At 41.9% G+C, this 26075-nt stretch overlaps 1 protein-coding gene across 2 annotated transcripts; it reads left to right on the top strand.

Annotated features, from left to right (window-relative positions):
* Window positions 1-4015: 4015 nt before the first annotated feature.
* LOC142847924 (meprin A subunit beta-like) lies at window positions 4016-25681 on the top strand. Of its 2 annotated transcripts, none has more exons than XM_075969236.1 (14): window positions 4016-4078; window positions 6621-6639; window positions 7213-7263; window positions 7959-7999; window positions 10618-10696; window positions 15121-15238; window positions 16581-16759; window positions 17680-17898; window positions 18493-18645; window positions 19908-20123; window positions 21300-21743; window positions 22818-22997; window positions 24002-24155; window positions 25477-25681. In XM_075969236.1, exons 1-14 carry the CDS (start codon window positions 4016-4018, stop codon window positions 25679-25681), a joined length of 2121 nt encoding a protein of 706 aa, XP_075825351.1. The 2 variants fall into 2 exon arrangements, with proteins under 2 accessions (XP_075825351.1, XP_075825350.1); XM_075969235.1 differs by having other exon boundaries at window positions 7177-7263.
* The last annotated feature ends 394 nt before the right edge of the window (window positions 25682-26075 follow it).

Raw genomic sequence — 26075 nt, 5'->3', positions numbered from 1 at the left:
TACAGAAGCTTTTCAGTTTCAGGAGGTCGCATTTATTAATTGTTTCTCCCAGTGTCTGTGTTGCTGTGGTTATATTTAGGAAGTGGTCTCCTGTGCCAATGCATTCAAGTGTATTTCCCACTTTCTCTTCTATGAGGTTCAGTGTGGCTGGCTTTATGTTAAGGTCTTTGATCCATTTGGACTTGAGTTTTGTGCATGGTGATAGATGTGAATCTATTTTCTTTCTTTTACATGTTGATATCCATTATACCAGCACAAATTGTTAAATATGTTTCTTTTTCCATTTGATATTTTTTGCTTCTTTGTCAAAAATTAGGTATTCGAAGGTGTGTGGATTAATATCTGGGTCTTCAGTTCCATTGGTCCTCCTGTCTGTTCTTATGCCAATACCAGGCTCTTTTCAGTACTGTAGTAGAGTTTGAAGTTAGGGATTCTTTTATTGTACAGGATTGTTTTGGCTATCCTGGGGTTTTTGCTTTTCCATATGAAGTTAAGTACTGTTCTTTCGGGGTCTGTGAAGAATTTGGTAGGATTTTGCTGGTCATTGCATTGAATCTGTAGATTGCTTTTTGGTAAGATTGCCATTTTTACTATGTTAATTATATCTACCTAAGAGCATGGGAGATCTTTCCACTTTCTGGTGTCTTCTTCAATTTCTTTCTTCAAAGATTTAAAGTTCTTGTCATACGAGTCTTCCACTTGTTTGTTTAGAGTTACCTCAAGATATTTTATGCTATCTGTGGCATATCTGTGAAGGGTGATGTTTCTCTGATTTCTTTCTCAGCCCATTTATCATCTGTATACAGGAGGGCTACTCCTTTTTTTTTTTTAATTAATACAAGTTCCCTTTAAGAGCTGTCTTGGAACACAGCCTAAAAACAGCTCTATTTCTCCAGCTGCCAAGTTAGCTATATACTATCAGCTGATAGAAAATTTCAAAAATAGCTTTAGATTAGACCAGGTGCCTTGCTGATGGTTTCTAAGACAGGATATTCCCGGGGGGCAAAGGGGGTGGGAAAAACAATCTTATTTACAAGAGCATGTAACAACCTGATCTGTTGAACCATGGTAAAATGTAAGAAGCAACTTAATTGCTGTGTCAGGTGTGGCTGATAACCTAGGACTCTCTGTACAAAATCCTAACCTTAGTTTTATGACTTTTGTTAAGATATGCCACAGGGAATGATTCTCTAACTAGTCAGAGCTGCAAAAATTATCATCATAGCCCCAAGAAAGAGCTACAAGTTTCCTTTTTTATGGTCTAAAATTACATGCAAGACATAAAAATACATTTTGAGAACTAAAACTCTCTAGTGTCTCTGGGCCTTGGAAAGAGGCAGTAGAGGTAATACTAAGAAATTCGCAGTAACTCTGAGCCCAAGCTAAAGAACTTACAACGTGACTCATGGCTCTTTAGAAACAGTTTTGAGTCCGAGAAAACCTGGCTTTTACAACTGCTAACCACAGAATGTTTAAAATGTTTATACACTTAGAAGTATAATAGCACACAGATGTCTTACTTCTCTTAGACTCCTTAGTAGCTTTGTTTTATAAGGTTACTTCTATAGATGAGATAACAAAAAAATGGATTCTGTCTTTACAGCTTCCTTCTGTATTGTGACTCCTTATGGCTCTAACCAGGAAACAAGCCATTTAACTCAGGACTTAATAAACTATCCCTGGAGTATCAGGAAGAAAGTGAGAGGTTGAGTCATGTGTGTGTGTGTGTGTGTGTGTGTGTGTGCGCGCGCGCGCTTGTGATTAAACCCTTGTGCATGCTAGGCAAGCATCCCAACACCAAGATATTACAAGCTTCATACCTGCCTTATGGGTTTTTGTTTTGTTTTGTTTTGGGCAGAGCCAAGGAGCCAAACAAATGCCATCACAGACTCCTAGTGTCCCTGGCAGGGACCAGGCCTCAGTGTCAGTTTACTGGAACTGAACAAGCAGTTCTTGGAAGGATCACAACTCAGGGCAACCAATCAGTAAGTGCCCTGCATCCTTATGCAAGCTCAAGATAGCCAAAGATAGCTTCTCCCACCCTGCTGCTGGAAAGTTCCTACTCACTAAGTCACCTACCAATCCTAAAGTAACCCATATACTTTGTGTTTAAACCCACCAATCAAACCTCAGTCTAACTTCCCCTCCCTGGAATTCCCCTATTCTGGATTAAAGGAAGCCTGAGAACTTCTCTTGGGGTCTCAGTTTGCCACCACTGTATGCAGGCATTATTGTTCTCAAATCCCATGCTCTTGTTCATTGTGTACATGGCTGGCGGTCTTTTGTGAAACTTCTCGTGGACCTTAAGAGTTTTATGGTCCTGGGACTGAGTCTTGGACTTCATGTATGGTGGTCAAGTACTGAGAAACTCCAGCTTATGAATTTTTATCACTATATGTCGGTCAGGCTGACATTGAGCTCATCATCCTCCTGCCTCAGCATCCTGAGGGCTGGAATTATAGGAATGCACATTGCTCCAAGCCCACGCTTGTTGTTTAAAGTTTTTCATTTAAACTTTGTCTTACTCTCAGAGGGTAGCGATGGCTTGCCCAGGTTCAAAAATATCCTCCTGGGCTGGGGAAATGGCTCAGTCAGTTTACTGTGCAAACACAGGGACCTGAACTTGGATGCACAACACCTATGTAAAGTCAGGCATGATGGTGCACATCTGTAAGCACAGCGCTGAGGGGACAGATGTGGGCAGATTCTGAGAGCTCACTGTCTAGTCAGGCTAGTCAAACCGATGAACTCTAGGTTTAGTGAGAGACCCTGTCTCAAAAAAGTAAAGTGAGGGGCATCAACACTTGAATCAGCCTCCGGCCTCCCTACTTCTGTGCTGTATGAGAGCTGGCCTGAGAATACACAGCACTTCTGCGTGCACATAATCACACACTCACACAAACATGTGCATCACACACACTCACAAGAGAAGCAGCATCCTGGGTACTTTGTCTAGGCCACATATCTTTTTGTAGACTTTCAATGAACACAGAATGGGACAAAAAGACCAAACTAGGAAAAGGCAATGAAGAAAAAATATAGAATATTATATTTCAAAACTGTTACTCTGTATCAGGCAGATGAAACTGTGGGGACTGAGTTATGTTGTCTCCAGAGAGTAGATGTTATTCTAGGGAGAAAAGAAACTATGACAAAGACTTGAGAGAGCTTAGGAACATTTTATTAGAAGACCAGTGAGCATAGCTATCCTCTCAGCCCATTTCCATCTGAGTTTGTCTTTGAGGACCTTCAGGAGGGAGACACTTCACTATTTTGCTATTTCATATCTGAATACCAAGTATGTTCATTTCTAGGTTGTCAATAGATCCTAGACTTTATAAAGTTACAGATTGTCAACAAATGTTTACTAGCTCAATGACTGATAAGAGTCAGTGGACAGAACTGGCTACATCAAAGCAACATAGGCTATCTGTATGGAAGATACTTCATAAATGCTAATTATTTGAACAAGAGTATAAACTTTGTATATGTATTTAGCTATTTTCCTGGCTGGCCTCAAACTCACTATGTAGCCAAGATAATCTTGAACTTCAGATCCTCCTGCCTTTACCTACTGAGTGCTGAGATTACAAGCGTGCACCACCATGCCTGGTATATGTGGGGTTGGGGTGAACCCTGGGCCACATGCATGCCAGACAAGCGCTCTACCAACTGACCCACACCTCCGACCTTGTGTGTGTGTGTGCTTGCATATGTTTCTGTTTGCTCAAGTGGTATTCAGCATTGTTGGGGAACAGTCTGTATACATTAGAGAATATATTCTAGTGACGGGTTTTAGCAATTCATTGTTGGCACAGAAAAGAGAGGAAAAATGAGATGCGTTCATGACTCTGGACTTTACTTGCTGAGTTGGAAGTTACTACAGCAGCAAGATTAATTGAGAGATGAGCCATTAACATAAAGACCAAAGGCCAGGAGTCATTATGTTTACCCTTTAAAAGTCAGTTCTGCTGGCGACTGTCATAATTTACAACATTCATTTGGAAGTCACAGTATGGATGCCTGGCATCGGCCTTGGTTCCTGGTTTGTGCCACATTTCTCCTGGTTTCTGGCTTGGTAAGAAAACAATTGGGGCTCATTGATATCAATCATTTAATGATAATCATTTGCTCAGGCTTTGTTTTATGTATTTCAAAATTTTCATCTTAAATGAGCATTTCTTGCTGGTGGACATGGGATGGCAGAGTATTGGATATAAGAAGTCACTCCGGCAGAGAGGTCCGGAGATTGTGAGAGATAATTGTATTTTCCTTTCAGTTTCTCTGTTGTGTGACAGGTTTCTTTTGCTAAGACAGACAATGTGACTTTTGAAAGCCATTGCTATTGCTGAGTGGCAGACTGATTGCCATTAGAGTAAGGACATAAGAGAAGACTGAGAAATGTCAGAGGCAATGTCCACACTTCAAAGTTTAATATGGAGTTTCCCTTCTGCATCTTTGTGGGTCTAAACTAATGTTCCCTCACTGATGGGCAGTTTGTACCCCAATCTAGTTCAAGGTCTTAGACAGAATTTCTAATGGCCGAGGAAACCCTTTAATTGGACTTAAAATACATCACACTGAGTTGATGGTGTACAGATGTGACCGGAGAATTAAGGTGTGAGGTGCTGTTTTACCATGTTTGACTGCGGCTCAGTAGCTTCTCGGAAATCTTTCTGCACGTGTGCCGGGATGATCTGTGACTGTGTGTATGTGATCCTGTATGAGAAAACTAGGGCGTTTGCTGTCGACATGACAGAAGCCATCTGAGCAATTCATCCCCATGTCTTGTGGAGCATTTTGGAGGATTCTTTACTTTAGCTGTTAGTTTGAATTCGGATGCAACTGATCTTTACATTTGTGTGACACACATTACATTTTTACAGCATGTTTTTGTATGGCATAGTATAGCTTACGACACTCATCCAAATCACGTGGTGACCACCTCACACATATCATTTGAGACCTAGGAGGGTAAACTAAATTGACTTAGCTTAAGGAGCCCAGGCATAATTCACACAGACTGTCTACCAGTTCTGCTGACTTCTTCCTAGGTTAAGATAAAGGAATAATCAATTATGAAATTTCTCAGAGGGCTTGTGGGAGACAGCCTTCAGTAAATTGCTTGCCACTGCAGGCAAGAGGACTTCAGTTGGACTCCCAGAACACATATAAAAGGCCAGCTATGATGACATGTGCTTCTAATGCCAATGCTGGGGGGACCAAGATGTGGGGCTTCTGGGGGCCGGTTGATGAGACATCCTAGCCTAATTGATGAGCTATGGGCCCAGTGAGAGACTCTTTGTCAGAAGAAGTAAGGCAGTTGGCTCCTGAGGAATAACACCTGTGGATGATTTCTGTCCACTATAAGCACCCCCCTCAACATGCTTCTGTGCATAACCCACCCCCAAAATAAATTTCTGATGTTGGTTTCAAATTTTATTTACACATTGTGTTTGTAACTCTGTAATTTGCTTCCTATCCATTTGAAAATATATGTATTTTAGCTGGGTGCTGGTGGCACAAGCCTTTAATTCTTGCAGTTGGGAGGCAGAGTCAGTTAGATCTCTGAGTTCAAGGCCAGTCTGCTCTACAGGACAGCCAGGGCTACACAGAGAGACTTCTTATAAGTTCTGGGAGTCAAACTGAAGTCTTCTTGCCTGCAATGGCAAGCGCTTTACTGAAGGCTGTCTCCTGAAGGCCCTCTGAGAAATTTTCTAATCAATATTTTTTTTTGCTTCAAAAACAAGCAAACAAAAAGAAAAAAAGAGAAGCGTATATATTTTTTAAAAACTCACAAAATCTACCTATTGGCCCTTTGCTTAGATATTTGGTATTGTTTTTCGAATGTAGAGTCCTGGGAGAAACATGAAGGTAAACATGATTTTCCTGAGGTATGAGGAAAATTTTCTGTTATTGTTTGGAAATAAATTTTTAGTTTTTGAAAGCACTGTTCCATGAGTGTTACATGATACCATGTGTAAAGCTAGTGTGTATACCAGGGCTGGAGTCTTGTGCGCTGTGTTCTTTTCCAGCTTTGAAGTTGATTTTTTGTCTCTACCTTAAACTCATTGAACAGGAAGGTTCAGTTTCTGTAAGAAGTAAGAATATCTGGACAGAACATCATGTAAACTCCAGCTTGCTTGTCTGGCATATATGGAAGAAAACAATACATCATATTAGTAAAAAGAATTGTGTGGTTGTGAGTTAGAGCCACTGTGGCTCATGCTTGTCACCCCAGTACTTGGGTGGCTGAGGCAGGAGGATTGTATCAAGTTCAGGGTTAGACTTAGACTGAAATGTGAGTTCCAGTTTGAAGTAAAAGAGAGACTGTGTTCAAAATAAATACAACATTGGGGCCAGTGAGACGGCTCAGCAGGTGACAGCCCTGGCCGCAGGCTTGATGGTGTGAGTTTAGTCCTGGGAACTCACACCGGACACAGAGAACTGGTCATCTCCAGTTCTGCTCTGTCCATCACACATGGACACCATATAAATAAAGGAATGAATGAAATCTTAAATATTAAGGATGATTATAAAATTAATCTAAAATTGTAACAAATTCGTTTGTATTATGGGTATCACAAGAATTGTATTTTTTTTATGTGTTTATTTCACAGCCGGCTCCAGAGAACCTTGGTGAGTCTGCTGGAGATTTGCCCTAGCATGCAGGGTAAGACAGCTATGGGGTGAGTGACAGGGACAGAAGCACCAGGGTGTGCCGACCCAAGGGGAAGGCGGCAGGTGGAATGCAGCAGAAGACAGCGTGACTGCAGCAGTGACCTGAACTTTGCTCAACTCTGGCTGGCTCCGTTCACCAGGACCCATCTGCCCAGCTGAAAAACAGAAGTACAAGAAAGGCCAATAAAATGGCTTTTGGGTTGAGCGATTTTAGACACTCATTTCCTAGTTAGTCACTCATTCCCACCTTCCACGCTATGGTTACTGACGTACGGAGTGACCAATGCTATTCCTACAGTCACCTGACACCCAAGGGATGTGGAGAGGACAGAGTATGCATCCAAATCCTCCGTCTAGTCCCCAGTCTGGCTCCCAGGATGGTCTCAAGGAATGAGCGTCCCCCTCAGTTAATCAATGCAAGTTAAATTAGAATCTGAGGCAACAACTTGTTTCCTTCTGATTGTTTGATTAATGAGATCCTCTTCCCTCTCATGAACATAACATTCAATGTGGTTTTTCTTCTTATTTCAGTCAAAGATATAGATGAGGGAATTGATCGAGACATATTCGATATCAATGAAGGTTTGTGGATTTTTCTTCATTCTTTTTTGCTACCATATTTAAAATATTTTTATTATTTGTGTGTGTGTGTGTGTGTGACACATTACATGTGTGGAGGTCAGAGGACAACATGTGGGAGTCGGTCCTCTTTTCCCACCACATGGGTTGCCAGGGCTCGAACTCAGGTCGTCAAGGCGTGGTGGCAGGTGCCTTTTACTGTCTGCGCTGTCTTTTATGTCCCTTCTTTGTTTTATTATCATGGTTTACTTATATATGATGACAGCTTTCCTTGTGTCATTTTCATACATGTATATAAAGTATTTGTTCATATTGAACCTGTTACCCTGTCTACTTCCCTCCAGTTCCCCAGACTCCCATCAATCTCCACCCTTCTCCCAGTTAATACCAGTTCTTCTCTCAAGTTTGTTCTTCTTCTTGTGAAGTGATGACTGTCCTTAGGATTGCTTACAGAAGCCTGAGTGCGGGGTCATTTATGAGAGCATGGGCAACTTAACAGGGGCTAAACTGCTGAAAAAAGTCTCTCCCACACTACGTGACCATTAACCTGCCTATAGATAAGCATCCTCTCCCCATGGAATTTTTAAAGCATCATCCTATAGATGAGCCCCTCTTCCCATGGAATTTTTAAAGCATCATCTATTATGTGGTACAGGAAACCAACGTAATAACATGAATTATCTGAATTCTTCTCTTAGGTTTGGGACTGGACCTTTTTGAGGGGGACATTAGACTCGAGGTGAGTTGCAATGATGGTTGCATGGTGAAGCATGGAAGCCAGCTGTGAGTATCTGAGGATGGATGGGCACAGGCTGCTTGTTGAGACTCTGTTGCTGAAGGTGCAGCCACTGGTGGCGCTACCTCCCTGAGATGCTGTTCTGGAAGGACTCATATGTCTGTATCTTCATCTTCCGTCGCTCAGGTTTCTGTGCCGAAGGTCACTGTCATCTCAACATGTGTGTTGTGCTCTGATTTTAATGATTACAGAAATAAGGAGAATTTTTACTTAAAAACAGAACTTCACTGGTTTAGTCTAGTTGAAGTAAAATAAAACTTAATTCATAAATATCTCTAGTCTCTATCATAAAAATAATAACATTATATATATTTATTTTATTATTTTTTAAAATATATTATACATATAAATTATATTGTTAAAATAAAAAAATAAAATAAAACTTTTAAAAATAGACAAATTAATAGGTTCTTTGAGAAAATCAACAAGATTGACAAACCCTTATCCAAACTACTCAAAAGGCAAAGAGAGAACATCCAAATTAACAAAATCAGAAATGAAAAGGGGGACATAACAACAGACACTGAGGAAATCCAGAGAATCATTAGGTCATACTACAAAAACCTGTACTCCACAAAATTGGAAAATGTAAAAGAAAAGGACAATTTTTAGGTAGATACCATATACCAAAATTATATCAAGACCAGGCGAGCAATTTAAATAGACCTATAAGCCATAGGGAAATAGAAGCTGTCATCAAAAACCATCCAGGGCCGGATGGTTTTAGTGCAGAATTCTACCAGAACTTTCAGGAAGAGGTAATACCTATACTCCTCAAAGTGTTCCACATAATAGAAACAGAAGGGTTATTGCCAAACTTTTTTTATGAGGCTACAGTTACCCTAATACCAAAACCGCACAAAGACTCAATCAAGAAAGAGAATTACAGACCAATCTCACTCATGGACATTGATACAAAAATTCTCAATAAAATACTGGCAAACCAAATCTAAGAACACATTAAAAAATCATCCATCATGATCAAGTAGGCTTCATCCCAGAGATGCAGGGCTGGTTCAACATATGAAAATCTATCAATGTAATCCATCATATAATATGAAAGAAAAAAAACCCATATGATCATTTCATTAGATGCTGAAAAAGCATTTGACAAAATTCAACACTCTTTCATGATAAAAGTCTTGGAGAGATTAGGGATACAAGGATCATACCAAAATATAATAAAAGCAGTATACAGCAAGCCGACATCTAACATCAAATTAAATGGAGAGAAGCTCAAAGTGATTTGACTAAAATCAGGAACAAGACAAGGATGTCCACTCTCTCCTTATCTCTTCAACATAGTGCTTGAAGTTCTAGCAATAGCAATAAGACAACATAAGAAGATCCTTGTACGTTTCTCATAGCCTTCAAACTTATCCTGTTTCAAATATTGCATTTCCCTCTCCATTATCTTTTCTCCTGGAAGCCCATTTCCCATAGTAAAGTTATCTTCTACATGGGTGGCTGTGGCAGAGATGACTCCGTGGATAAAGCACCTGCTTTTTAAGTTTGCAGACCTTACTGCATTTACTACCCAGACATTTCTGTTATCTGGAATGACATTTATTGCCAGAGTATATGCAGTAAGAAAATATCATTCATTTTCTATTATAAAATTTGAATTGCTTTACAAAGATTTTTATCTATTTTTATCTTACATGTATGGGTATTTTGATGGCATGTGTTTTGTGCAATATGTGTATTCCTGGGGCCATTGGAGTCATAAGAGGTCATTGGATCACCTGGAACTGGGCTTATGGGTGGTTTTGAGTTACCATATGAATGCTGGGAATAAATTGGGCCCTCTGCAAGAACAGCAAGTGCCCTAACAGCTGAGCCATCTCTCCAGGCCCTCCTTCAGAAAAATTTGAAAATTTTCATTCATCTTATGTCTGCTTTCTTCCCCCCTGAGATTCATATTTTTAATGTTTGGTTTGGTTGTCAGTTTTCTTTTGTGTATTTACTGATTTATTTGTATGTGTGTGAGTCTGCATAAGTTTTTTTGTGTACCACATGCATGTTGTCTCTGTGCCTGTGTGCCTGCATGAGTTCATGTGTACCACATGCGTGTTCTGTGTGTGTGAGTGTGTGCATGCTCCTGTGTGTGCGAGCCTGCATGAGGTTGTGTACCACATGCATGCAGTTGCTCATGGCCGGCAGAAGAGGGCACTGAATCCTCTAGAGTTACAGGCAGTTGTGAGCTGCAGATGTGGGTGCTGGGAACTGAACTTAGATCCTCTTAAAGGGTAGCAGGTAGTCTTAACTAAGGAGGTGTCAACAGTCCGTTCTTATGTGCTTTTAATATTCAAACATTTAACAGTATTCATAGCATACTTTCCAGCAACCTTTCTTGAGTGTCATTTCTTCTTTAGCTCCATGTTAATTATAGAAATTGTTCTTCCTGTAAACTTTGTTAAATTATGCTCAAAATCCAGACTCATGCCCCCATTGATTTGAGCTACCAGGAAGAACTGTTAACTCCACTTATTTCCAGATTGATTATTGATTGGCTTTGTCTAGTTTACCTAACTGATCCTTTTCACATTTATTTTTGACAGCCACAAGGGAAGAATTCCATCATTGGAGACATCTATAGATGGCCACACACCATTCCGTATGTTCTAGATGATAGCTTGGGTTAGTACGCACTTTGGAGTATCCACAGCTATTGTGTGTTCCTGAGATGCTAGATTCACGTCTACCAGAATGGCCTTGTGTGATTGTGTAAATAAGCAAAATGTAGAATTAAAAGATCTTAAATAATTCAGCCTGAATATGTGGAATATGTGTTGGGTTTTAACAAATACCAATTTAACCAACCTTAATGGAGAGCTAACTTAGTGTTGGATGCTAAGGATATAGAGATTAGGGAGGCATTCTTGGTTTTAATAAGTTTTTTTCTAGATTTTACTGTTATTTTTAATTCATATGTTCTCTCTTTCTCTCTCTCTCTCCCTCTCTTTTTCCATTCCTTGCCCTTCCTCCTCTCTGTCTTCCCCCTGTGTGTCTGTGGTGTGAGTGTAGTTCTGTGGAAGACAGAGAAGAGTGCTGGATCCCCTGGAACTGGAGTTACAGTCAGCTGTGAACCCCCGACATGCCCTGGGAACTTATGTTGGGTCCTCTGGAAGAGCAGCACATGCTCTTGAGCATAAGCTATCTCTCCAGCCCTAGTAATCTTTCTTTTAAAGCAACATCTCCTCATGTTTAGGTATTTATCTATTCTTCGCAGACCTGATGGTAGAACCCAGGCCTGGGGTAGGCTAGCAGAAGGAATAGCACTGGCCACTTCCTGACCATCAAAAATTTAAAAAAAAAAGATTCATTTTTACTCCTTCTAGTTATGTGTATGTGTGCATATCTGGTGAGTGACTACCACATGTGTGCAGTGCTGGCAGAGGTCAGAGGAGACACTGAATCCCTTGGAGTTGTTTGGAGCCATTGCATGTCGGTTCTTGGAACAGAATTTCAGTCTTCCAGAAGAGCCCTAGAAGAGCTTAACTATTGAGCCACCCCCACAGCCCTAGCCCCAGCACAGAGTGTAAATACAAATAAAACTCACAAAATAACCAGTCGAAACAAATTTACAGAAAATGGCATTGCTTTGCCAAGATTTTATTTTGCCAAGTCCAGATGTTAATGAGTCCACTATCTTTTATCTTTTCAGGGAATAAGTAATTCCTAGTTTAGTATTAAATTATTAAAAGGTCAGAAGAGGTTCACTAGGATCATGAACTATAGGCTCAATATCCTTTGTTTATAGCTAGTATTCACTTATGAGTGAGTACGTACCATATTCATCTTTTTGTGCCTGGGTTACCTCATTCAGGATGGTGTTTTCTAGTTCCATCAATTTGCATGCAAAATTCAAGTCGCCATTTTTTTTAACCACTGAGTAATACTCTAATGTGTAGATGTGCCACATTTTCTTTATCCATTCTTCAGTTGAGGGGCATCTAGGTTGTGTCCAGGTTCTGGCTATTACAAGTAATGCTGCTATGAACATAGTTGAATAAATGTCCTTGTAGTATGATTGAGCGTCTTTTGGGAATATGCCCAAGAGTGGTATTTCTGTTTGTACTGGCTTTTTGGGAACCCATTCCCTTTAGATGTATACCTTGCTCAGCCTAGATATAGTAGGAAGGGCCTTGAACTTTCCCCAAAGCAATGTGCCTTACCCTCTCTAAGGAGTGGATGGGGGGTGGACTGGATGTAAGTGGAGGAAATGGGAGGAGGGGAGGGAGTGGGAACTTGGATTGGTATATATAATGAGAAAAGATAGTTTGTTTTCTTTATTAAAAGATAAAAGAATTTTTTTAAAAAAAAGGTCAGAAGAGGGTTGAGGAGATGGCAAGCATGAGGATGGGAATTCATAACTTCAGAAATCACATGAATGCTGGCTGTGTGTGGGAACTGACTGTAATTCCTTCCTTGGAGATAAGGGATCCCGGAGTAAGGTGGCTATGGAGACTAGTCACATCAGAGAACTCGAAGTTTGACTGAGAGTCCTTCCCTTAATGACCAAGGTAGAGAAACCATGGAGGATGAGTTCTGAGATCATTGCCAGACTCCACCCACACGCTGTACGCACATGTGCTTGTGCACACATTCAAGTGCACTCACATGCACACACACATGCCACATATCCCACATATGTGCACATACACAAAGAAAAAGGGTGGGGATAGTCAAAAGAATCTAATACAAAACTAAAAAAAGCTTTTTATACAGAAGAAATTTAGTTATGAGCTAGGTGTGGTAAGGCACACCTGTCATTCCAGCCCTCCTCTGGAGAAAAGGCAGATGATCCTGAGCCCAAGACCTGACCAGAGTAAGAGAGAGATGGACAGAGACAGAGACAGATAAAGACAGACAGAAGAGAGACAGAGAGAAAGAGATGGACACCGAGAGAGACAGCCAGACAGAGACAGAGAAGACATGGAGGGACAGAGATAAAGAAAGAGACAGAGACACAAAGAAAGGCAGAGAGAGGCAAACACAGAGAGATGACAGACAGATGTAGCACAATTAATAAAAAACCAGAGATAGATATTGGGGTTCAAGCTGAAGGTCAGAAAAGCAAAGCAGTCGGCTGTCTTTGCCTTGACTGCTGACAGTATGCTGTTCTAATTGGATAAGCAGGACACGAAAGAAAATAACTGCCAAACATTGTCAAGACAAGAAGGGACAGCCCTTCAGAATATCCTGCTTCACAGAAAGTCTATCAAATATGCTAGTCCTATAGGATGAAGATAGATGCCCCAACATTGCAGAGAAACGTTGCAAGAGAAACAGGCAAGCAGCTGTTTCTGTCATTTCTCATATTTTTTTGGAAGTTGCTTGCTCACATTTCTTGCTTACTCAGTTAATATTATTTACTTCTTGGGTCTCTGAGGGAGTTGAAGACTAGATAGTTATAGTTTTCCTTGTTCACCTGATGCAGAATGCATATTATGATAAAAAGTAAGTGAGGTATAAGACTTTGGACTCACCAAGATAGGATAGATATGGAGTATTTTCTCTGAATTTGTCAAATGCAAATGGACTAGACATTGTTGATGTATTTATTGCCTGTTTGTATTGTAGTCATTGTATTTATTGTATATAGTTTTCTAATATTAGTAATAGCCTTCTTTTTTATTTTAGACATTTTAGACAAAAAAGGGAAATGTGGTGATACTTTATTTATATTTTAATAAATAAAGCTTGCCTGAAGATCAGAGAGTAAAACAGTTCCACTGGTCAGCTGTAGAGACCAGGCAGTTCTGACACACACTTTTAATCCCAGGAGCCACACTAGTTTGCCATAGAAACTGGGTGTTAAGTGATGCACACCTTTAATCCTAGTCCTAGAGGGGAATATACGATGAGAGGAGACAGCTCTCACACACAGTCTCATTCTGAAATTCCTGGGAGCATGATCGCCATTTCAAACTGAGGTAGAGGTAAGAGCCAGGCTGTTTTCCTTTTCTGATCTTCAGGTTGGACCCTAATATCTGTCTCTGGGTTTTTATTAATCATGCTACAGACAGACACAGAGAGAAACACACACACACACACACACACACACACACACACACACACACACACACACACACACACTAATAGACAGAGACACAGAGGCAGACAGAGGCAGAGAGTTGACAGAGAGACACAGAGAGCACAAACCAGCCTGGTTCCGCTGTAAAGAGGTCAGTTTCTCCGTGGACTGGTTAGCAGTGCCTCTGATGAGCATCAGCTTGAAGAATACCCTTTGGAAGAAAGATGAAAAATAATGTCACCTTAAGAATCAAGCGTTTCTTGGGCCGGGGCTGAAGCTCACTTGGTAGAGAGCGTGTCTGGTACACAGTCCTTGCGCATCACACTCATCAGGGCTCTCCACAGACACCTGGCTCTAAGTGAGGGACCAAGAAGAAGGTACTGAGTGCGGGGATGACCAAGGATGCAGCTCAGCTTGGAGAACAACTGTTTAGAAAACATGATAGGTTAAGAAGTCAGTATAGATCCTCCAATTCAAATAAACAGATTTTCATATAATTGTAATTATGGTGTTCTAGATTTTTCTGTTTCTTTCATTTAACCTATTGCATTTTCTGTGTTATATTTTTAATTGGCATTATTCATTGATGGTGTGAATGTGCATGTACCACAGTGTGCACGTGAACTCAGAGGACCTCGTCACACGTAGGTCTCATGAACTGTTCCTCTGTTGAGATCCTGGGATTTTCAGGAACTTCCTTCATCCTTGGAATGGCAAGGATTGCTGACATGAGCCAGGTCAAAAATTCTATAAATGACCCAAACTTAGCCAAGGCCTGTGGTAGTAAAGACATACGGTAAATGGACAGCTTACCCTGCTTGAGGTCTCTGCAGTTTGTGATGCTTTCACACATGTTCTGCTTGGTTCAAAGAAGGATGAAATTCTCCTCTCAAAGCTTCACTATCGGGCCCCGTTTCCAGCCCGCTCTAAGGCACTCATGCAGTGGCCATGGCATCCTGCCTTACTTTAAGGATATGTTAGGTTTGAAACAGAGAACTCAGTGCACACTTTTGTCTTCTGTCAGATATGAACGCTAAAGGAGTTATCCTCAATGCCTTCGAGCGCTACCGCCTTAAAACTTGCATCGACTTCAAGCCCTGGTCTGGAGAAGCTAACTACATATCAGTGTTCAAGGGCAGTGGGTAAGTTCCAGGGTTATCTGATAAGGCTCTGAGGAGACTTATTCCCCAGGGCATCATGCCACCACAATGGTTCAAGGTCTGGAACATAACTTCCTTTGCTATCTGGGCAGAGCATGACTTTTAGACCTGGTTTCCCTGGCTATAAAATAATGTTTTCACAGCATTAGAGTGCCTGCCTGATATGTATATGTCCCTGGGTTAGGGCCACAGTACTAAGAAAAGCAAAGAGTGGGAAGGAACAAGGTGGAGGAGAAAAAAGGGGAAAAAGACAAAAAAGAAAAAAAGGAAGGAAAAAAAGGAAGAAAGGAAAGAAGGAAGAAAGGAAGAAAGGGGCAGCCAACCTGGTGCTGGAGAGATGGCCCAATAGCTGAAGTCCTGGTTGCATAAACACAAAGACCACCCCAGGCACCTTTAGAAAAAAAACTGTGTGAGAAAGCCTTTCATTTAGGGCGATAGGGTCAGATCCCTGCACATCACTGGCCAGCCAGACCAAATTGCTGAGCTTCAGGCTCTGTGAGAGACCCTGTCTCAAAATGTAAGGTGGAGGGTAACTGAGGAAGACACGCTTCTGGCCGCCACACGCATACACACCTGCATAAATATGTGTACACAGATGCACATTCAGAAAAATACATAAGAAAACTGAAAATGGTTTCATTCACACAACCAGACTACCAAAGTCAACAAACAGTAAGTGCGAATGGATGCCATTTATCATATAGCCCTGTGAGCTTCATCTCATTGACAATGGAATATTCTTTATTCTCCCTGCTAGTAAAATGTACTGTACATAGTGTGGGAGTTCATTTTAGCTGAGTAAGTCTTACTACTTGAAAGGTGGCAGTGTCATTGATCTGAACACAGTGATTCTGAGTGATTGCTGTTCCTATAAAACTTCTATCTGTTAACTGATGAAATAACTCAGTGGTTAAGACCCTAGATGCTCTTGTAGGGAACTGCACTCTGTTCCCAGCATCCGTGTTAGCTGGCTCACAAACGTCTGTGATTCCAGTTCCAGGGGCTCAGCTCCCTCTTATGACTTCCGGGGTATCCAACCACATACTTAGGACCTAGACAGACACTCACAGAGATAAACAATGAAATTAGGAAACAAAAGAACTCGTGGTGAAGGGCATAGCAATGCCCGTTTAGAAAGGGTTGTGATTCCCAGGATGAGCACGGCTGACTTCTCACTTTGTTTATGCTGAGAGCACTTCCATGGCCACACCCAGCAAGAGGACATGCGCAGTTAAACAAGTGTGCTAGGCAGTGAGGCCTCTGTCTTGTGAGCTCGTGTTCCTTGTGCAAACAGCCTGTCCCTGATCTGCACACTCTCTGTCAGGTGCTGGTCTTCAGTGGGAAACAGGCATGTTGGGAAGCAGGAGCTGTCCATCGGGGAAAACTGTGACAGAATAGCAACGGTTCAACACGAGTTCCTCCATGCCCTGGGATTTTGGCATGAGCAGTCTCGTTCTGACCGAGATGACTATGTCACAATAGTTTGGGACAGGATTCTATCAGGTATGTTTCTCTTATATACTTAGCTATAGGTCAACTTTCTGAGGGTGTTTGCATCAGGACCAGCCTGGCGATGGGTGTCTGTGCTTTGATACCAGATGTACTTGACTGTGTCTACAAATTCATCTGATATCAAATTGCAATCAGTTATCCAATAGAAGGATGCTAAGCAGCCTGGTGTCTTCTATATATACACTCAGGGTAATGTTTTAAAATGATTGTCTTTGGATCTCATGATGGCTCAAAAAATAACATTTTAAATTTACCATTATAATTGTATACATTTATGGCAATAAGATGACATTTTGCTATGTGAATATTAATAAAATAGCACATTTATTGCTTCATTTAAAATAAACTCAGTAAGCATGCTTGTCACCTCTTCAATCATTTTTTTGGGGGATAAGATACTTTGTTGCTACGACACTAACTTATTTACAGTTTTATAATGTATAATGCATTATATGCATGTACAAGAATCCATAACCTTTGAGTCCTCAATGATGTCCATCTTTTCTAATGACTCCTGGCCATGTTATCAGTGCGGGTTCTCATTTTAGCATCTCCCTAACGTCCTGCTTTTACCCGGTCTGCTGTGAGCACATTAAACCATCAGCATTGCTGGCCCGTGACTCTGAATGTTTCCACACTGCTTCGCAGAACCTTCCTTTCCATCCCCAATCGTTTGAACCTTAGACTTGGGGCTGGACTGGAAGTGTCAAGTTGTTAGTTTGACTGTTGCTATCACAACTGTGCATGATAGCGGGTCCAAAGACAGGGGTGTCTGGAACACGTGACACTCAGGAGATAATGTGCACAAAGTTTGCTCTATTATGTTTTGTATTTCTCCGTTAACAGTGTTAAGTAAGAGCGGCATTATTTCATTGAACATAAAACAATTAAAGTTTTTAAAACATATCCAGGCAGAGAACACAATTTCAACATATACGATGACAGTGTGTCCGATTCCCTGAATGTACCCTATGACTACACCTCGGTCATGCACTACAGTAAGACAGCTTTCCAGAACGGAACAGAGCCCACCATTGTCACAAGGATCTCAGACTTTGAAAATGTGATTGGCCAACGAATGGACTTCAGTGACTATGACCTGCTGAAGCTGAACCATCTGTACAACTGCTGTGAGTGATGGGCACCTTGAAAGGACCTCTCCTTGCTGGATAAGGGATGTTCTGGACACCTTTGGGGTTTCTGAGGTCATAAAAGTTTGATTTAAAAAAATATCAGAATATTACCCAGGTCCCCATCTACTAGCCATTTTCAGCACTTGTCTTCTTACAAAGATTGCCTTGAGATTTACTAAAGCCGGAGTCCTTGCAGAAATGAGCCCCATGCTGACTGTCGAAGGATTTGCTAATTCCAGTGCAGACGGTTTCTAAATTCAAGCCTCTTTTAAGTCATAATGAAATGTGCAGTTGTCCCGTGAGACAAAATAACCTTTGCTGTGGCATTAAGGTTTGACTAACAGGAGGAATATTGACTCGGTTTTCCACAAATAGACGAGAAGAAAGGGTTGGTGTGGACTGGGAATTCACGCACACAAACTAAGTTCGTTTTGGGCTTCTGCAGGCAGAGAAGTGTCTTTCAGTCAGAAGGTAGCACAGTCAACCAGATTCTCCCTCATTCCTGATAGTTCTCTGACCAGCTCAGGTTTGACCGCTTATGTCACTATGTTCAACAAATGCTCACATCGGTTTCCTTCTTTGCTTTTGTAGCTTCTTCGCTGAGTTTTATGGACTCCTGTGATTTTGAGTTGGAAAATATCTGTGGCATGATCCAAAACTCAGAAGACAATGCTGACTGGCAAAGGGTTTCACAGGTCCCTGGGGGCCCAGAGAACGATCACTCCAATATGGGCCAGTGCATAGGTAACGGATTTCAGGATCAGTGGCTCCAGGCTTCTTCTTCAGTCTGAAAGATGGGTGATTCATCTCTCATTTCTATTTGAATTATTACTGGCTTTAAGATAATCTGTCTTTATTATTCCAAATATGTGCATGTGGTCACAGGCATGCACATATGATTGTGTGTGTGAGGTCGGGAGTACACACATGTGATTGCAGGTGCCCTTTATGCATGTGTGCTTAGATACCAGAGGTGTTAGAATCCCTGCAGTTACAAGCAGTTGTGAGCTGCCTAACATGGGTACTGGGAATGGAACTCTGGTCCGTTGCAAAACCATTAGGTGCATTTAACGACTGAGCAATTTCTCCATCTCCTCTATCAGAATTAGTATTGGTAGCCTGTTTAGTTTCTCCGAAGGAATGAGACTTGTGCACGGTAATGGGATGCCCTTTCTCTGCCTTACTCACTCAGAATGGCTTCTGTTCTACATCTCGCAGCTTGCTTCTGTGAGGTCTCTCTCACTACCTATGCGGAGCAGACCACAATGCACCTCCTGCATCCACTTTTATTCCAGGGTCTGTGTTGTCTCCTTTCACACATCACAGAATGTAGGAGAGGAATGAGCACCGCTGGGCTGTGAGTCACTCCACAGAGAATCCTAGCTGGATGTAATTGTGTGTCCTGGGTACCAAAATACCTACAATGACGACAAGAAGCTCCAGTCTAGGTGTTTCCAAATTCTTCCTGTTTTTGCAAGCTGTAGCAAGAGAAAGGGTGTCTAACTATGTCTCATTTGCAAACTCCCTGCTTATAGAACTGCATCATAATGCCCAGCACAATGTCATGTTCTGTTTGCTTCCTCTTGCTATACCTGAGTACCCGAGACTGGGTGCTTTATTTTAAAATGTCACTTTCTTATGGTTATGGACACAGGATAGTTTAATAGCAAGGTACTTGGTGTCATCTTGTCAGCTGTAGAGGGACATTCTGCTGCATCCCAGGGCAAGGGTCACCACATGATCACACAGAACATTCTGCTGGCTCAGGTCTCTTCTGAAAAAGTCACAACTGCTCACACTCATGACTTCGTGTAATTCTGTCACCTCCAAAGATTCCACTTCCAAATGTCCTCAACATAGAAGTCTGAAAGTTATTTTCCATGTGTGAACTCTGGGGCAACATAGGCTGTAGCATCCACGCTTGGTGGGAGCTCAGCAAACACTAAAGAAAGCAGCCCTAGCCCAGAGCTCTGCTGTCTCCCATTGTGCTTCTGTGCCCGCAACAGATTCCGGCTTCTTCATGCATTTCGACACCAGCTCTGCAAATGCGGGGGACACAGCAATGCTGGAGAGCAGAATGCTGTACCCCAAGAGAGGGTTTCAGTGCTTGGAATTTTACCTGTACAACAGTGGAAGTGAAAACAACCAACTGAAAATCTACACCCGGGAGTACACTGCAGGCCACCCAGACGGGGTTTTAACCCTACAGAGAGAAATACAAGGTACAGTATCCACAGTCTCCCAGTTTGGATGCAGGTGAGATCTCTTCAATTACTGTTGCTACTTGCGGCAGAGCAGGGGGTGAAAACACCGATTTTCAATAGAACTTGTCTGCCTTATTTGATAAGGAAAATAAAATGAGGGTCCTTTGTGATACTTACTTAGAAGAAAACATAGCTGGTCTCTGGAACTGTGGCCTTCAGTTTTATTATCCAGTAACAAAAATACACTGTGAACTCTGGGTGACACGGGGAAGGGTTGATGGCTAAAAGAAACTAAACTATGGAATGGATAAAGGCAGGACTGGTCTCAGGGAGGCCCGGGCTTCTCCCTAATAACCTAAATAACCACTGTTGAGACAGCTCATTTTCTCTTACTGTGATCCAGTCTTACCTAAGGGCTATACAGTGGAGAGAGGATCCTACCTAACTTCCAGCTTAAAAACATGAATCCCTCCAGCATGAACTGACAGTTTGCATGACTTTCTGTCACGGGGGCTCCTGAAGTGCTTCTGCACGCCGTTTCTCACTGGAGTAGGGGTAGATGGTAGTTTGACTTTCCCTTCCCAGCTTCCCTCTTACCAGAGGTATCCTATGACTGGAAGAGAGATTCACCTCTCATTTCCAGCTTAAATGTGCTAAAAATCTCCCCATGCAGTGAGCTAGATGTGCAAGACAGGAAGGAAGTCAATGGCAGAAAAGGCAGTTGCCACTGTCAGGTAAGTACTTGTAACGCCGAGTCACTGGGAATGAACGGGACGTGGCTTCCTGGGCTTGTAGATTCCTGTTTAACTCTGCTTAAATTCCACTGAAATTTAAGTATTCCAGTTTTGTTATATATACATAAAGAAATCTTTAGAGAGTCCCAGAAAATCAGAGATGTTAATATGGCTCGGTTATTAACTAAGACAGAATACCAGGTAACTGGTAAGCAGAATGGAGCTCTCAGAGAAAGGGTGAGCTAGCAGAGAGCAGGCATGTAAACATTCAATACCCAGTGGACAGTCCAGCCGCAGCAATGCCCTGGGATAAAGAATTGAGAAGCCATTCACCAAATCCATAAGTATCTTTGCCTCACCAACTATTATTTCCCTTTGAAGTATAGAATTCTAATACTGACCATGTCAGGAAGGAATTCATTATTCTTCATCACCCTTGAAACAGTGACTCTTTCTGCAGATATACCCATTGGGAGCTGGCAACTTTACTACGTAACATTGCAAGTGACTGAGAAATTCCGAGTGGTATTTGAAGGACTCAGAGGCTCTGGATCATCATCGGGTGGTCTGTCTATCGATGACATCAATCTCTCAGAGACCAGGTGTCCTCACCATATCTGGCGTATACCGAATTTCACACAGCTTCTTGACAGCCAGAATACAGATGTGTACAGTCCTCCATATTATTCTCCTAAAGGCTATGCTTATCAGGTTTACCTGAATCTGAATTCCTCGACTAATGTGGGGATTTATTTCTACCTGATCTCTGGTGCCAATGATGATCAATTACAGTGGCCGTGTCCCTGGCAACAAGCCACAATGACACTCTTGGATCAAAATCCTGATATCCGGCAGCGTATGTCCAACCAACGGAGTATAACTACAGACCCAACAATGACCAATGGTTTGTAGCTTCTTATTTTCCTCATGGCTAGGGACTTGATCGTTGTTCAAGGAGGGATGGTCATTTGGGAATGAGAGATTGCATCGTTGGTTACTTATGAAAGTTCAGCCTTGAAATAAAGATTTTCAGCTTTGGGAAAGGATTCAATTGTGGAAGACAGTCCCCAGGCCGAGGCTATTAGGAATGTTAGCAAAGACTGCGACACTGGGATTTAATCATCCCTGCATTCTAGGTATTGGCCAAGGAGTGTTGGCTTTAGAGGCTGGCATGCTTGGGTCTAAGTCAACATTTTCTTTTCATTAGTCATGTGATCCCGAAGAAAACCATTCCTGAAGGCCCACTGTTCTTGGCTGTCATACCAAGGCAGGAACAATAGCCTCATAGAATTGTTAGAATTAGGGGAGGTCAATATGGAAGGCTGTGGGGAGGGAGAGCTCCTCTGACAGTGAGTTTCATTCGCCCATGCTGCCTTGGTCCCACTGCTGGCACTGTGGGACACAATCAGCTCTTGAGAAGAGGATTTTCAGTCAGAATGGAGCTGCTGGGACACTGGTGGCAACAGCAAGGAAGTGGGTGGTGACATCTTATTAATGCGCCATATAGCCTTGTCACCATGGTGGCTGCATTCCAAGTCTCAAAAAGAGTCATCACCCAGGGAGCCATGATCACACTTGGAATTTCACCAGTCTTTTGTCCCTGCAAACTGACTAGAGGGAAACATAGAATTATAAAAAGGAATTTTATAAATCGCAAGGATGGATCAAAATGGCATAGGAAAAATAGTGACTGAATCTGATAGAAAAAAACATAACAGAAACTGGAGGGTTTAAACATGCAGAATATTTCATTCTTTCCAACACGTCCCTCCGGATGGCACTAGATACCATTAAGTTCAGTTTATGAGATAAATTGTTCTTTGCTTGTATAGGAAACTCTCAGCCACTCACTGCCTTAACTCAGTTTAAAGGACCAATTGCATCTCAGAAGGCTGCTGAGACTTCCTACCACTGAGAGCTATGATGATGCTAAACACAGCCTATTCATATAATTTTTTATTTTTTTATTTTTTTTTAGGTAATGAAAGCTATTTTTGGGATAGGCCTTCCAAGCTGGGATATACGGCTTTCTTCCCTAATGGAACTCAGTATTACAGAACCAGAGGCTATGGAACCAGTGCCTTCATAACCTACGAGAGGCTGAAGAGCAGGGAGTTCGTCAAGGGAGATGATGTTTACATCCTACTAACTGTTGAAGGTATAGAAGCAGCAGTAGTTTGATGGGAGCTTGCTCCTTGTTGTAGCCGCCGGCTGTCCACTGTGTTCTTCTGGGTTTTGTTTTTAGATTTGTTATAGGATGTGGGAGGAACTGGACAGAGATGGGAACTTTTTTGTATCAATGATTAGAAATATGAAAATAGCTTAATTTGAAACATCAAGGGTTTCAGAGTTAAACATTTATTTTCTTTCTTTCTTTTTCTTTCTTTTTTTTTTTTTTTGGTTTTTTGAGACAGGGCTTCTCTGTAGCTTTGGAGCCTGTCCTGGACCTAGCTCTTGTAGACCAGGCTGGCCTCGAACTCACAGAGATCCACCTGCCTCTGCCTCCCGAGTGCTGGGATTAAAGGCATGCGCCACCACCGCCCGGCTACATTTATTTACTGTATTGGAATGTATGTGGAACAACAGTTGAAATCTTTAGGCTGGAAATCTGTTCTAGTGTTTCCTCACCCAGGATACTCAGCACTCTGGACAGGCACTAATGGGTGCTGGACTCAGATCTCCAAGTGCCGGTCAACGATGGGTATTGTCACCTAGCACCATGACTTGGTGTGTGTGAGTTTGAGTTTGTCATCGCGCGTGTGTGTGTGTGTGTGTGTGTGTTTGTGTGTGTGTGTGTGTGTGTGTGTGTGTGTAAATAAGTGGACAACTCTGTCTGCTTTGCCACCATCCACCATGTTTTTTGAGACAGTCTCTCACTTTAACCTGGTAGGCTGGCTGGTCTCTAACCCCGTTAGCAACCTCTCTCCCTGGTTCTCCAGTGTTGAGACCTCATATGGCTTTTTCTTAAACATGGGGTCTGGAGATTGATATCAAATCTGCCACCAAAAGCCACTCTCCACCCTTGCCTGATTCTCATCTGACTGCAAAGGAATGCTGGGGATCACACACCAAGACTTTTGTCACAAGCCCAAACTCTGAATATTATCTCTGTCCAATGACAAGTAAAACAAAAGCTGATTTCCACCATCCTTCCCTCTGCAGATATATCTCACCTCAACTCTACATCGACAATCCCAGTCCCCAACTCGACCATCCCAGACCCAGTCCCCACCTCGAACGCCCACAATTCCTGCTCAGAGGTTGAGTGTCAGAACGGCGGGATCTGCACTGTCCAAGACAATAGAGCCGAGTGCAGGTGAGGTCTCACTTGGGAGGTTCACTGTCTCACTCTCTCACTAGATACGTTCTTGTCCTGCTGGAATTGATGCTGATAACGCACAAGGATGACACTGAGGAAATGTCTTAGTTAGGGATTCCATTGCTGTGATGAAACATTGTGACCAAAAACAGGCTGGAGAGGAAAGGATGTATTTAACTTCCACATTGAAGTCCATCACTGAAGGAAGTTAGGACAGGAACTTAAACAGTGCAGGAAGCTGGAGGCCGAGGCGGATGAAGAGGATATGGAAGGGTACTGGTTTGCTACTAGTGGCTTGCTCGATCTGCTTTTTTATAGAATGCAGCACCACCAGCCAAGGGGTGGCACCACCCACAATGGGACGGGTCCTCCAAAATCAATCACCAATAAAGAAAATCCCCTACAGGTTGACTGCAGCTCAGTCTTATGGAGGCATTTTCTTAATTGAGCTTCCCTCCTCTCAGATGACATCAAGCTGACATAGAACTGTCCAGAACAGTTACTCTTTTGAACTCCCTTTGGGTCTTTTGGCAGCCACCATAACAATTATTGGTGAGGACATAGTGCACTAGAGTTTAACTGACAGAATTACATATATTGTTATATTACATACATACTACATGTCTTATTATATGACATGTCTTATTATATTACATGTCTTATTATATGACATGTCTTATTATATGACATGTCTTATTATATTACATGTCTTATTATATTACATGTCTTATTATATGACATGTCTTATTATATGACATATCTTATTATATGACATGTCTTATTATATGACATGTCTTATTATATTACATGTCTTATTATATTACATGTCTTATTATATGACATGTCTTATTATATGACATGTCTTATTATATGACATGTCTTATTATATGACATGTCTTATTATATTACATGTCTTATTATATTACATGTCTTATTATATTACATGTCTTATTATAATACTACATGTCTTAATGCTCACAGCAATCCTGTCCCTCCACCCTGCAGGTTCTCAGGTCCCATTTTCTAGATGAACATGCTGAAGTGCTGAGTCCTTAGCCAAGGTGTGGAGCCCACAATAGTGGACCAGATCCCCTCAGGTGGCTTTCTCCCTGCTTCCCCAGCTCCTAACTCGGTATCAGATTAGTTATAATCCTCTCCTGGTGCTCTCTTCATTGGTTCAGGTAGTCTAGGGTGAAATAGTTACCTGCGTCAGTGACTATCTGTGTTCAAATATGCAAGGGCCCTTTAACTATGAAGACGTTCACAGTTAAATGTCACCCATACGATTCCATAAACGTCACCATATCTCTTCGTGTAGGTGTCCTGCAGGAGAAGACTGGTGGTACATGGGAAGACTGTGTGAGAGGAGAGGGTCCACCCAAGACACCGTTGTCATTGCTGTTTCTTCCACTGTCGCCGTGTTTGTCGTGATGCTGATCATCACTCTTGTCAGTGTCTACTGCACCCGGAGGAAATACCGCAAGAAGATGAGTTCAAATAGCGCAGCCGTGAATGTAAGTTGAGTGTAATGGCTATTATTCAAACCCTCTGGAGGGAACCCATGTAGAAGAGCTTGGCATGTTTACAATCTTCTTCATTTTTAACCTTGTGCATCTTACTAAGTTGGCTGATGGGAGACTATTTGCACTCCCATTATCACCACTGTGAATCAGAGTCTGAACCTGCGGTCTTCAGAGCCTTTTTGGAGGGGCCTCATTATTCTCTAGGAGTTATTTCTGGTTGTTTATGATTTTTCTGGGGTGAACCACACAACTGACCCACACAGATGACTTTCCCTGTAAGTCTCTACCTCCCTAACAAGGGGGACATGGCTTATCAGTGTCTTTGTTCTGAGGGTCTTCAGATGGCTAGACTCAGGAAGTGGGTGGATGTGTGTTTGGGGAAGTGTCTCTCTTA

Source organism: Microtus pennsylvanicus, chromosome 4, assembly GCF_037038515.1.
Source record: "Microtus pennsylvanicus isolate mMicPen1 chromosome 4, mMicPen1.hap1, whole genome shotgun sequence".
NCBI lineage: Eukaryota > Metazoa > Chordata > Mammalia > Rodentia > Cricetidae > Microtus > Microtus pennsylvanicus.
Note: the sequence above shows the minus strand (reverse complement) of the source record. Positions and strands in the feature narration are given on the sequence as shown.

Excerpts from the sequence above, each read along its gene's own strand:
- LOC142847924 (XM_075969235.1), top strand. The coding sequence starts at position 4,016 with ATGGATGCCTGGCATCGGCCTTGGTTCCTGGTTTGTGCCACATTTCTC. Across the intron at positions 17,899-18,492 it reads GAACCATCTGTACAACTGCT|CTTCTTCGCTGAGTTTTATG; the intron begins GTGAGTGATGGG and ends TTGCTTTTGTAG. Across the intron at positions 24,156-25,476 it reads GACAATAGAGCCGAGTGCAG|GTGTCCTGCAGGAGAAGACT; the intron begins GTGAGGTCTCAC and ends CTCTTCGTGTAG.